General features: G+C 38.4%; 1 protein-coding gene across 1 annotated transcript in view; it reads right to left on the reverse strand.

The window, feature by feature from the left end:
* Positions 1-14,206, reverse strand: part of MMP20 (matrix metallopeptidase 20) — a 60,619-nt gene that overhangs the window by 12,169 nt on the left and 34,244 nt on the right. The window contains exons 7-8 of the mRNA XM_006833772.1: positions 5,713-5,849; positions 4,255-4,411 (exon numbers count right to left, since the gene is read on the reverse strand). Of these exons, the coding sequence (XP_006833835.1) occupies positions 4,255-4,411; positions 5,713-5,849 (294 nt within the window). The remainder of the gene's footprint in view (positions 1-4,254; positions 4,412-5,712; positions 5,850-14,206) is intronic.

Below are 14,206 nucleotides of genomic sequence, written 5' to 3' on the forward strand. Positions count from 1 at the left end.
CATTACTTCTATGTAGTTACATTTTCTCACACCTTTTTGGTATTGTTGCTATATATATTACATCTGCATATGTTACAAACCCCTCAGTGTATTGCTATAATTATTTCTTTATATAATGTGATGTCTTAAAGAAGTTGAGAGCAGAATAGAGAGCAAATATATATTTATAGTTCTTGGTTAAATTAACCTTCTTATTTACTATCTCTGGTTCTTTTCATTTATCCCTATGAGTTTTAGTTACTATTTGGTATCAGTACCTTTACCTAATATAGCTTTACTTCCAGGGATTACTCTTTTGTGCTGTTATTGGAAAATACACAGTACAATTATATATATGAACAATCCAATTACATACATATTATTTTATACAATTGTGTTTTAAATCAGTCAATAAAGAAGAAGCATTATGCATTTTTGTTGTCTTTTACAATTTTATAGTTACCTGGTAACCTTTACTAATACTGTTTTTTTATGTTGATTCAAATTTCTCTCTGGGGTCAGTTAGTTTCAGCCTAAAGAACTTCCTATATAGTATGTATTGTAAGGCAAGTTTTTTCGTGACAAATTCTCTCAGTTTTTGTTTATTTGGGGACTGTCTTTATTTCACCTTTGTTTTTATAAGACAGTTTTGCTGGGCATACATTTCTCGGTTGAGAGTTTTTTCTTTGGACATTTTGACTGTATCATTATCATTTGGATTAATTGAATTAACTGGTTCCCACTTTTGCCTCCTCTAACCAGTTACACTGTTGCTAGGGTGATAATTTTGTAAAACAAATCTTATTGGGTTATTCTTTTATTTAAAACATTTAAAGACACTCTTATTTTCGATGGGATAAACAAGGAACTCCCTAGAAAGGTATAGGTCCTTTAAGATCTCCACCCTGCTTATCCTTGGGCCATAGATCTCATTTCAGACCAGCTTTTAGTCATACTGAACTACTGATAATTTACCCCCTGAACACAGGCTATATCATGCATTGATGCCTTTGCTTAAACTGTTCTCTCTGCCTGGAAGTTAGTTCTCCCACTGGCTCATTCTACCTCCCTGCCTAGAAAACTCCTACTCAGTTCTCAAACTGGCTTAAATTGTCACTTCCTCTATGATTTCTTTTCTGGCACCTTTGCTAGCGTTGGTGTTTTCTCTTTGTTTTGTCTGATCTATGTGCAGGCATTTTTTTTTAGTGTATTTATGGACTTGGGTTGCTCTTAACTATTTATTACAAATTACTACTATGCTGACATGTAAGCTCTCACTCTTAAGGCCTACACCAACCTGACCCTAAGCAAATCCTGAGTTTTAGCAGTTTTCTCAGAGCACTTCATTCATTGAAAGTTCATGGGGAATTTGCCTAGGAACAAGCATCTCCAGAGACTTTCTTTCTCTTACACATTATTTGTGTCACAAGCTGAACTAACTTAAGGACTAAGGAAGAATTTGAGAAATGACCAAGTATAGGACCCAACATTCTGTTGGTGGATGTCAAATATAATAAAATTCTAAGTCTATAATATGGTGTTTATGACCCTCTATACAAAGGAGCTTCAGAAATTTTGTGTAAATATGGTATTGAAAGATAATGGATTTTTTTACAAACTTTTTGAGGCCCAGTTCTAGTAGTGTAGTGGTTACTGTTGGGCTGTTTATCTTATGGTCAGCAGTCCAAAACTACCAGCGGTTCTGCAGGAGAAAGATGAGGCTTTCTGATGCTGTAAAGATTTACAGCCTCGGAAAAACCCTATAACAAGGTTGGTATGAGTTGGAACTGACTACACGGCACAAAACTACCACCACCTTAAAGTATTGAATGTGACCACGTGCTTGTCGATGAAACTTCATTTGCTTCTTTTTCACCCTTTCTTTTCTTCATCCTCCTTTTTCTTACTTAGGTTGTTGTTGTTGTTGGTGTGCCCCTGAGTCGGTTCCAACTCATAGTAACCCTGTATAGGGTTTCCAAGGCTGTACATTTTTACGGGAGTAGAAAGCCTCATCTTTCTCCTGCAGAGCAACTGGTAGATTCAAACTGCTAACTTTGTAGTTAGCAGCCCAGCTTGTAATCCACCACACTACCAGAGCTTCTTCCTACTTAGGGTAGAGATGTAATAATTGAAACACCATTGGTCACCTCAAAACACAAGACAACCACGAAAATGGAAGCCATGGTTTAAGAGTAGAGGAGCAAAATATCAGAGGAAACTTGGGTCCCCAATGTCCATGAACGATGTTTACCTGTGCTTTATTGACTATGCAAAGGCTTTCGACTGTGTGGATCATGACAAGCTATGGACAACATTGTAAAGTATGAATATTCCAGAACACTTAATTGTGCTCATGAGGAATCTGTACGTGAACCAAGAGGCAGTTGTCCGAACAGAACATGGGAATACTGAATGGTTTAAAATTAAGAAAGGTATATGACAGGGTTGTATTTTTTCATCGTACTTATTCAACCTATATGCTGAGCAAATAATCTGAGAAGCTGGGTTCTATGAAGAAAAACGTGGCATCAGGATTGGAGGAAGAATCATTAACAACCTGCGATATGCAGATGATACAACCTTGCTTGCTGAGAGTGAAGAGGGCTTAAAATACTGATGAAGATCAAACAGCACAGCCTTTGGTATAGATTACATCTCAATGTAAAGAAAACAAAAATCCTCACTACTGGACCAATAAACAACATTCTTATCAATGGAGAAAAGGACTTCATTCTTCTTGGATCAACCATCAACACTCATGGAAGCAGCAATCAAGAAATCAAATGACGTATTGCATTAGGCAAATCTGCTGCACAAAGAGCCTTTTCAAGTGTTGAAGAGCAAAGATGTCAGCTTGAGGACTGAAGTGCGCCTGACCCAAGCTATGGTATTTTCAATAACCTCATATGCATGTGAAAAATGGACAGTGAATAAGGAAGACTGTAGAAGAATTGATGCTTTTGAATTATGGTGTTGAAGGAGAATATTGAAAGTACTATGGGTTTCCAAAAGAACCAACATATCTGTGTTGGAAAAAGTGTAACCAGAGTGCTCCCTGGAGGCCAAGATGGCCAAACTTAATCTCTCATACTTCGAACATATTGTCCAACAGATGCTCTGAGGGTGAAAGACGAGGATTTCTGCTTTCATAAAGATTTACAGCCTTGGAAACCCTACACAGGGTCACTATGAGTTGGAATCTACTTGATGGCACACAACGAAATAGCTAGCTCCAATTTGAGTGGTGTAGTATAAGGAACTCTGGTAGCGTAGTGGTTATGAATCGGGCTGCTAACCTCAAGGTCAGCAGTTTGAAACTACAAGTTGTTCCATGGGAGAGAGATGAGGCTTTCTGCTCCCGTAAAGATTTATAACCTTGGAAACCCTGTGCAGGGTCGCTATGAGTCAGAACCAACTCCACGGTACTTAACAACAACAATGTTAGGTGGAAGAAGATGACAAACCTTTATTTATAGATGTTGTTGTTGTTAAGTGCCATGGAGTAGGTTCCAACTCATAGTGACCCTGTACAGGCTGTAAATCTTTACAGGAGCAGAAAGCTTCATCTTTCTCCCACAGAACAGCTGGTAGTTTCACAACGCTGAACCTGAGGTTAGCAGCCTGCTACCAGAGCTCCTTTATTTACAGATAAAGTCTTCAAAAGCCTCTATTTTAGCAAAAACTCTTTCCTTTCAGATTTTCCTCCAAAGGACCCACAGTTTGACTGCACCTACTTTGCACAAGGGAGTACTGCTGGGGCGCTGTGGGTTAATGCTCTGGACTGCAAGTTCATTTGAACTGCAAGGTCAGTGGTTCAAGCTCACCAGCTGGTCCTCTGAAACCCTATACAGGTCACTACAGGTGGGACCCAACTCGACAGTACTTAACAACAACTTTGCACAAATCATAAAATATTCCAGAATGCATTGGTACTCATAATCTATTAGTTTTTCCATTTCTGGCATTTTGTTTTGGGAGATACTGCATCTACTCTTTCAGGCTACTGGGAGTCAAATAATGAGGTATTGACAGATCAGAATGCTTGGTGTTCTGAAGATTTAACAATGGGATTATTGAGAGAATGCTTCACTTCTCACTTGCATGGGTCAGTATCTTGAACAAGGGGTTAACAGTTCTGTAAATGACACCCCAATGTCCTGGAAGAACTAATGAGCCTGCACCTCCTTTGCATTCTTTTTTGTAAAAAAAAAAATTTTCTTTTTCCTTCTCATTGAATGTGTCTGAACAAAAAAGAAACAAGGAGAAAAGCCATACCTGTAGTATTCATCTCCCACAAAGAAAAGGGTCTTCTGGGCTTCCTTGAGATAGACAGCTGCATCTATTCGCTGCACGAACCTTGGGAACCCAAAGTCATAAATAGTCCGAGGAGGACCTTGCATTTGGAATCCTCTTGTTACCCAGTAGTGGGGGCCTGAAAACAGAAATTGAAGTTTCTCAACACCATGTACCACTTCATAATGCATGTCATTCATGAAGATGCCTGTGCAGGATCCAAATGAGACAACGTCAGGGGACATTTGACTTGGCTCTGGCCTAATAGGAGATGGTAGCGGTGTGCTGTGGATCGGTTCCAACTCATAGACACTCAGTATAGGGTTTCCAAGGCTGTAAAGCTTTATGGGAACAGAAAGTCTCATCTTTCTCCGGTGGAATGGCTGGTTGTTTTGAACTGCTGACTTTGAGGTTAGCAGCCTGACTTGTAACCATTACGCTACCAGAGCTCCTTAATAGGAGATATAAGCTTCTAATGATTCGATTCAATAAAAGGCTCGAAGCTTTCCTTGGAGGCTAAAAATGCCTTAGAAACAATAATATTGATACATTTTTATCTCAAAACACATAATTTTTTCCCAAGATACTTTTAAATTTATAATCTCATTTCTGTCTCATATAGTTTTGAGCAAGAAGGACAGGTGATATCAAATGCTGCGCTTACTTAAATTCACACCAGACACCAACCTTCCACCTTTATCCCTTACTTAGTATCAAGAAAATATCATGGTGTGGTGCTGAGGGTTAATGTGCTGGACTGCAAGGTCAGTTTGAACCACAAGGTCTGCAGTTAAAAGCTCACTAGCCACTCCTCAGAAACCCTATACAGGGTCACTATGAGTTGGAACTGACTTGATGGCATTTAACAACAACATCAAGAAAATACAATAAAAATATGCCTTATCATTTATTAGATACCTTCCACTGGTGAATCATTGTCACAAAATATTGTCAAGGTTTATATTAGTATAATCACTTTACTAAGGAAGAAACTGAGGCTCAGAGAAATTAGTTAACTTCCCAGCATCATTCCAATAGTAGATATCTGGGTCAGAGCTCCAAATCATATGCCCACCTCCTAAAGTCATAGGTATTCCCCCTGAGCATGGTGTAGCACCAAGGGCGTGGTTTATGCTACATTGGGTTAATGTTGGCTCTTGTTAATTGGAGGCTCTCAAGAGAGAATGCCATGTCTTTCCAAGCAGAGCTGCTAGAAGACAGGGACCAGGTTCCTAGCTCCCTGGGCACCATCACTTAGCATAGTACTACAGTCACACTAGATGAAAAGGCCTGGCTCTCAGAACTGTTTGAGTCATTGCCATTCATGCCATTGCTACAATACATAGGGGTGGCATTGTGTACTCATGCATAGGAGAAACATGCTGCTTAGCCACTGAATAAATGCTGATAGTGCTAGATGTTGCAAGCACAGAAGGATACCTTTGAAGAAGTAAGCGATGCCCCTCTCAGCCACTTCATAAGCTGCATCCACATTGGACATAAGCTGGGGGAAGGAGCTGGTAATGGTGCTGGGTTGGATTCCTGCCGTCAAGTGTACCTGCCGCCTCCAGAAAACCCTATTGGATGTTCCAAAAGAGATCAAGATCAACGGTTGATTTAAGTTAAGTAGAATACTGAACCTTAAGTGAACCTCAGAGGTCATTGTTAAAAGCCCTTTGACCTTGTTATTGTTGTTGTTAAGTGCCGTGGAGTCGATTCCGACCCATAGCAACCATGTATAGGGTTTCTAAGGAGAAGGTGGTGAGCTTGAACCACTGACCTTGTAGTTCAAAGGACTTTGCAGTCTGCTTTTCTTTTGGAAGGAAAACATTCTTTGGTCTTTAGGAAACAGTTATTTGTCCCTTTTTATTGTCTTAATATTTCTGAAAATCTCATATTTTTAATTTATTTAAAGATTTCCAAAACATGGAAAGAAACAGCAAGGGGGTTGGTTATATTATTGATTATTTATACACTTAAGCTGTGCAGCATTCTTTTCCAAATATCATTCAATAGAAATTTCCCTTGTCAACTCTGATTTTTAGATTAATATCTCACAAACATATGATGCAGAAAATGAGCATTGTACACATTCCATAAGTGGACCAAATTTTGTGTTTGGGAGGTGTTAATCATACCTAATGAAAACAGCAAAAACACCAGCACTTATAAGTTATGGTGTCGCTTGTACAATTATCTACCGAATGTGTTTATATTTGTGAGCCTAATAGATAATGAACAGAAATCTAGTGCAGTATATAGATTAATTTTAAGTTTAGCAATTCAAAATGCTCCATTCAGTCCAATATTATATCCAAAAAAATGTGGCAGTATAAAAATGATACTGGACTGAGACTTCCACTGTAAACATGGTTCATTTTGCATTTTAGAGATAAAAATCACTTTTATAAAGCATGAATAGTATACTTGGCTTTTTAGAATCCTAGAACCAATGCATACGTTTATTTGTGAATAGAAAGACTATAATAAAAATTTTGACATTTAACTTCCCATGCTGTTACTTTTAGGAACTGTCCAAGTCTTTTGCTGAGTTTCCCTATTAAAGGTAACAAATGTTCATGGAACAATTGTGTCTGTGCACCTGGTAAATATCAGGAGTGTAACACTACATAAAACTGAGACCCTGCCTTTGTAGAGCTTAAAATTGAGTAGTTAAGTGCTGTCCAGTCGGTTCCGACCCATAACAACTCTGTATAGGGTTTCTGAGGAGCAGCTGGTGAGCTTGAATCACCAATCTTCAGTTCAAATGGCTTTGCAGCCTGGCACATTAACCTACAGCACTATACCAGGACTCTTCAATTGAATAGTAGAAACTAGTAAATAATTGGTGGTGATGTGCCATACAGTTGATTGTGACTCATAATGACCCTGCATAGGGTTTCCGAGGCTATAAATCTTTACTGGAGCAGAAAGCCTCATTTTTCTCTGGTGGAATGGCTGGCACTTTCAAACTGCTGACCTTGAGGTTAGCAGCCTGACTTGTAACCAATAAGCATTTTAATTCAGTGCTACAAGGAGTTAAGTTTGGAAGGCTCTGGAAGCCTACGAGGGATAGATAGCATATTGATCTTAGGGTGGACTTCTCAGATGAGACCATTTAAGTTGATGATGAAATTTATGAGATAGACGTAAGGAGAAGAGAGAAATATCTGTCCAGGCATCATGATGCAGAAGGATAGCACTTTGTATTTCAGAAGACCTAGGCTGGAGTTCTGACCCCATTCCACAGCATCTCCAAGCCTCAGTTTCATCATCTCTTAAATAATAATAAGAATGCCAGTACAATCCCATAAGATCATTGTGAAGATACAGTTAAATAATGCTCATGCATATCAATATTATACATAGGAGTCCGGTATGGCGCTGTGGGTTAATGTGCCAGACTGCAAAGCCTTTTGAACTACAAGGTTGGTGGTTCAAGCTCACCAGCTGCTCCTCAGAATCCCTATACAGGGTTGCTATGGGTTGGAACTGACTCGATGGCACTTAACATCAACAGCAACATATAATGAGATTGCATTATAAACTCTTAGGTGCCATACAGATAGATGTTGTCCATTTAAAAAACTTTTGTTATCTGCCCAGGCCTTACCTATCCACTAATCAGGCACCTGTGGGATAAGCTGCAAAGTTAGTACTTCAAATCTACCAGCCAATTGGGGGAGAAATATGTAGTAATCTGCTCGTGTAAACATTTATAGCCTTGGAAACCCTGTGGAGCAGTTCTACTTTGTCCTACAGGGTCACTATGTTAGAACCTTCTTGATGGCAGTGGTGGGTTTAATCAAAAACCCACCATAGACAGTACACAGGATGGCAGTGGAGGGACAAGAGTTCATTTAGGACACACTGTCCAGTCCCTGACCTGAAACAACACAGACTTATCTAAAGCATATTTATTAATAGATGAAAGGCTGAGATCCAGAAATGTTGATGGGCCCAAAGTTCATCTAGTGGCTACGGGCAGGCAGAATTAGGATTAGATTCCAGCTGTGTTGGTTTTCAGAGACTTTTGGTGGTGCAAACAGTTAAGAAACTTGCCTAGTAACTGAAAGATTAGTAGTTAGAACTCACCAAGAGTGATCTGCTTCAGAAAAACCAGCCATTGAAAGTCCTATGGAGCTCTGTTTTACTCTTATACACATGACACACATAGGGTCACACGAGTCAGAATCGACTTAACAACTGTTTGTCTTTTCTTTCTTTCTTTCTTTTTTTTTTTTTTTTGTCTTAGTTTTTATCACATACCCTATTTCATCTACTTACTTATTCTCAGCTTTAAAATCTCTGATTTTTGTTTTGTTTTGTATATAACTTGCCCCTCTTGTCTATCAGAACTGGCCTTTTTAAAAGGCAGTGGTCACTGTTTTCTGTTTGCCATTGAGTGACAAGCACTGGTTTGGGGGCCCAGAGGAGTGCAGCAGCTACCTCTTGGATTAATTAGGAATCTGATGAGGAATCTTAAATGTGAGTAGTTGTGAAATGTCTACTGTGTTCAAGTCACCATACTAGATACTCTGGCATATAAAAACTATGACTTCAAGTATATATTTCAAGGCCTGATCAAGGCTGAGGTGAGGAAGTAGGAAAGAGGGGAGGGGTACGAGCAGAATGTCTTTGGGTAACTAAGCTCTGTCTGAATTAAAACTCTGATCTGGTGTAGTTGACTTTCAGCTCTCCCACTTGGGTACCCTAAACTATTATTATTTTACATTTTTAAATCACCAAATGGACTTCTGGCAAGATGGCAGACTAGGCAGATGTAATACTGAGCCCTTTACAAACAAAGATATGAGAAACCAAATGAAACAGACACAGGTGAAAATCCTGGAACCCTGAATTTCAGAGTGCTTGCTGGAAGGAGAAGCTGAGTAAGGTAGGCAAAAAAGGCAAACTGACTGGTGAATGGCCAGCCAGAGAATGCATGACCATCTTGAACTTTAGTGGACAACGTTGGTGACAGAAGGTGGCCTGGAAGAGCAGATCTACACAGGTGACAGGAACGGTATAATTCCTTCATTTTCCCTACATTCCTCTGGTGACCAGAGGTGTGGCCAGCTCCCATCCTCATCCACCCCTAGCATAGACCCTTCTCTTCAGGAATTTGGAGCCATATGGATGTGAGCTGTGTGAAATGATAGTGTTTTGGTGCCTGGATTCAGGTGGGTTAAGCTCCAGACCTACAAAACTGAGTCACCAGCCCAGCATTAGTCTAACAGAAACCCTCAAAACCAGTCACCCTGCCCTAGCTGTTCTGTGGTACTTAAAGACATGGAAACCAGCTCCATCAAGGAGCTCCACAAATGAGTGTCCTGAATGAACATATATAACACTTAGGTCTACAGAAACTCCATCTAGGGGCCAGGAAGTCCATTGTCCCATCCATCCCGCACCCACCTCATGAGCTCCTTGACTGGCAGGAGTCCCTCAGAATTTTCTCCTCTCTGGGTCCAACAGTTGTATTGAATTTTTTAGGGTTTGGTTTTGGTTTATTCCTTTAGTTGCTTTTGTTTGTTTATTCTTTCTTCTCCTTCTTCTCGTTCCATTTTCTTGAATTTTATATTATATCCGCTTATGCTTTTTCTTCTTTTCTTATGTTTCCTATTTCCCTTCTTCTTGTTCTATTTCCTCACTTTGATCTTTCTTTACTACTCTTTACTCTCTTTTTATTTTCATCTTCCCTCTCCATGTTTGAAGTGTTTTTGCTTTTTGTTCAAAACATTATTCTTTTATTTTCTCTTCTATAGGTCCATTTTCCTATCCCTCTTTAGTTATTACATTAATTCATTTTTTTTTTCTGGCTGCTTCCTGTTTCTATTTATTTTATTGTTCATTGTTGGTTGCTTTTTTATTTATTCTGTTCTGTTTCCTTGTGTGTGTGTGTAGACCCAGGAAACTTTTCTGAAGAAGAAAAAGTAATGGAGCTAACTGAATAAGAATTCAAAAGAATGATATTTAGGTACTTTCAAAGGAATGACAGAAAAATTGAGGAAAGCAAGAAGAACACAGAAAAAAATTAGAAGAAATCGGGAAAATACTGCAGACAAAATAAATACAAGTTTTGAAATAATACAAAACCTGTACTTCAAAATCCAGAAGATTAATACTAAGATTTCAGAAACTGACAACATATTTAAAAGGCAAAGGAGAATATTTGAAGCAATGGAAGCCTGAATTAGTAAACTTGAAGATAAATCTCTAAATATTAGCATACTAGAAGAAAAATCAGGGAAAAAAATCCAAAAAAAGCTTGAGAGTTATGTTGGACAATATGAAGAGGAATAACTTATGGGGTTATCAGAATTCCAGAACAGGAAGAGATTAAAAAAAAAAAAAAGCACAGAAGTAATTGTTGAAATGTTGTTGGGAGAAAACTTTCACGACATCATGAAAGGTGAGAAGATAAGTATACAAGAAACCAATTTTACCCCGAAGAGGACAGATGCCAAGAGAAAATCACCAAGAAATATAATAAAACGTTCCAAAGCCAAAGCCAATGAAAGAATCCTGAGAACAGCTTGGGAAAAACAAAAAGTTACCTAAAAAAAAAAAAGAACCAATAATTAAGCTCTGATTTCTCAGCAGAAAACCATGCAGGCAATGGGATTGTTATTGTTGTTGTTAGGTGTCATCAAGTCAGTACTGACTCATAGCGACCCTATGCACAATAGAACAAAACACTGCCTGGTCCTGTGCCAACCTCACAATCGTTGCTGTGTTTGAGCCCATTGCCATTATGCCAACTCTTCTTATTGGGGGAACTTCCTCTTTTTCTCCAACCCTCCATTTTACCAAACATGATGTCCTTCACCAGGGACTGGTCTCTCCTGACAATATGCTATAATATTTGAATTTGTCTCCTCGAGCTGACCTTTGAAATTTTCCATTCAGCTCTTTAACCTCCTTATTTCTTCCATTTGCCTTAGCATCTATGCTGGAGAGCAAGTTTCAGAGTTTCTTCTGACATCCATTTTGGTCTTTTCCTTCTTTCTTGTCTTCTTAGTGACCTTTTGTTTTCTTCCTCTTTGATGTTCTTGATGTCATCCCACAACTCTGGTAATTGGTCCTTAGTGTCTAATGCATCAAATCTGTTCTTCAGATGATCTCTAAATTCAGGTGGGATATACTCAAGGTCTTATTTTGGCTCGTGTGGACTGGTTTTAATTTTCTTCAGCTTCAGCCTGAACTCGCATATGAGCAATTGATGTTCCATAGTCTGCCACTGGCCATGTTTTGGAAGGTGATATGGAACTTTTCCACTGTCTCTTTCCACAGATGTAGTCAATTTGATTTCTGTGTATTCCATCTGGTAAGGTCCATGTGTATAATTGTCTTTTATGTTGTTAAAAAGATACTTGCAATGAAAAAGTTATTGGTCTTACAAAATTCTATTATATGATCTCTAGCATTGTTTCTATCACCAAGCCCATATTTTTGAATGATCCTTTCTTTATGTTTTCAACCATTGACACCAATGCTACTCAGTGTATTCCAGTATATATAAAAGGTTGGATAACTCCCAAATTCATTTTATGAAGTAAGCATAACTGATACCAAAACCTGGCAAAGACATCATGAAAAAAAAAATTACAGACCAATATCTCTTATGGACATAGAGGCAAAATTCTCAACAAAATTCTAGACAATAGAATCCAACAGTATATATACATAAAATACATCATGATCAAGTGAGATTCATACCAGATATGCAGAGATGGTTCAATATCAGAAAAACAGTCAATGTAATCCACTGCATAAATAAGACAAAGAAAAAATATCATACGATCACATCAATTGATGCAGAAAAGGCATTTGACAAAATGCAACAACAGTCATTCCTGATAAAAACCACTCAACAAAATAGGACTAGAAGGAAATTTTTCAATGCAATTAAGGGAGTGTGTATAAAATCAACAGCTAATACTAATCGCAATGGTGAGAAACTGAAGCTATTCTCCTTCTGAACAGGAACCAAACAAGGATGCCCTTTATCCCCACTTCTATTCAATATTGTGCTGAAGTCTTAGCCAGAGCTATAAGGCAAGAAAGGGAAGTTAAAGGCATCCAAATTGCCAAAGAAGTAAAACTTTTTCTATTTGCAAATGATATGATCCTATGTTTAAACATCCCACAGGCTCTGCAAAAAATTGTTGAAATTCATCGATAGATTTGTCAAAGTGGCACGGTACAAAATCAACATACAAAAATCATTTGGATTTCTTTACACTGATAAAGAGAACTCTGAAAAGGAATTCAAGAAAACAGTAGTATTTACAATAGTCACCCAAAAGGTGAAATACTTGGGAATAAGTCTTACGGACCTACACAAAGAAAATTACAAAACACTACTCTAAGAAACCAAAAGAAACCTGCAGAAATAGAGGAATATACCATGCTCCTGGATAGGAAGACTTAACATTGTAAAAAAGTCAACACTACTTAAATCAGTCTATAGACATAACGCAATCCCAGTCCAGATTTCAATATCATTCTTCAGGGAGATGGAAAAACTAATCACTAACCTTACATGGAAATGAAAGAGATTGGGTTAAGCAAAGCATTACTAAAAAAGAGACCAAAATAGGAAGCATCTTATTTCTCAGTCTCAACACCCACTACATAGGTACAGTAGTAAAAACAGTCTGGTCTTGGTACGATAAAAGATACATAGATCAATGGAACAAATTGAGAACCCAGACATAAATCAGCCACCCATGCTCAGTTGATCTTTGACAAAGGGCCAAAATGGTTTAAATGGGGGAAGAGATAGTCTCTTCAACAAATGGTGCTGGCAAAACTGGAAATCAATTTGCAAAAAAATGAAACAGGACCCACTGGCAAAAATGAACTCAAAGTAGATTAAGGACTTAAATGTAAATTCTAGAACTAGAAAGATCATCAATTAAAAAATAGGGACAAATGTGGGAGCTCTGCTACATGGCATAAATACACTATCAAACATAACTGAAAACACACAAACTGAAGACAAAATAGATGACTGGAATCTTCTAAAAAGTATACACTTATGTGTATCAAGAGGAAGACCCCCAATGAGATCGACTGGCCAACTGGCAGCATTGATGGACTCAAGCATGGCAACAGTAGCGAGGTTGGCCCAGGATTGGGCAGTGTTTTGTTCTGTTGTGCATAAGGTCATTATGGGTCAGTACCGACTCGATGGCACCTAACAACAACCAGAGATGTGCATCAAAGGATTTCACAAAAAGAGTAAAAAGAGAACCAACAGACTGGTAAAAAATGTTGCTCAATGACATATCAGACTAAGGACTACTTTCTAAAATTTATAGAACACTTCAATGTCTCAACAAGAAAAAGACAAGTAATCTCATTTTAAAAATGGGCATAGGACATGAACAGATACATCACGAAAGAAGACATTCAGGAAGCCAACAAACATATGAAGAAATTATTACGATCATTAACAATTGGTGGTAGTGGCGGTTGGTGCCTCCAGAATGGTTCTGACTCAAAGTGACTTTCTATAGAGTTTCTGAGGTTACAGGTCTTTATAGAAGGATAAAGCCTCATTTTTTCTCCTGTGGACTGACAGGTAGATTTGAACTGCTGACCTTGCAGTTAGCAGCCCAGCTCATAATCCACTACAATACCAGGGCTCCTTCATTAGCCATTGTAATTGTTAAGTGCCCTCAAGTAAGTTTCAACTCATAGTGACCCTATATAGGGCTTCTGAGGTGCATCTGGTGGGTTTGAATTGCCAAACTTGTGGGTCACAGACCAGAGAGATGCAAATCAAAACAACAATGAGCTATCATCTTACTCTAGCATTAATAACGAATTTCAAAACAAAAACAACCAGGAAAATAACAAATGTTGGTAAGGGTGTGGAGAGTTTGGAGCCCTAATACACTGTTGGTGGGACTGTAAAATGGTG

This window comes from Chrysochloris asiatica, unplaced genomic scaffold (genome assembly GCF_000296735.1).
Source record: "Chrysochloris asiatica unplaced genomic scaffold, ChrAsi1.0 scaffold00008, whole genome shotgun sequence".
Classification (NCBI taxonomy): Eukaryota; Metazoa; Chordata; class Mammalia; order Afrosoricida; family Chrysochloridae; genus Chrysochloris; species Chrysochloris asiatica.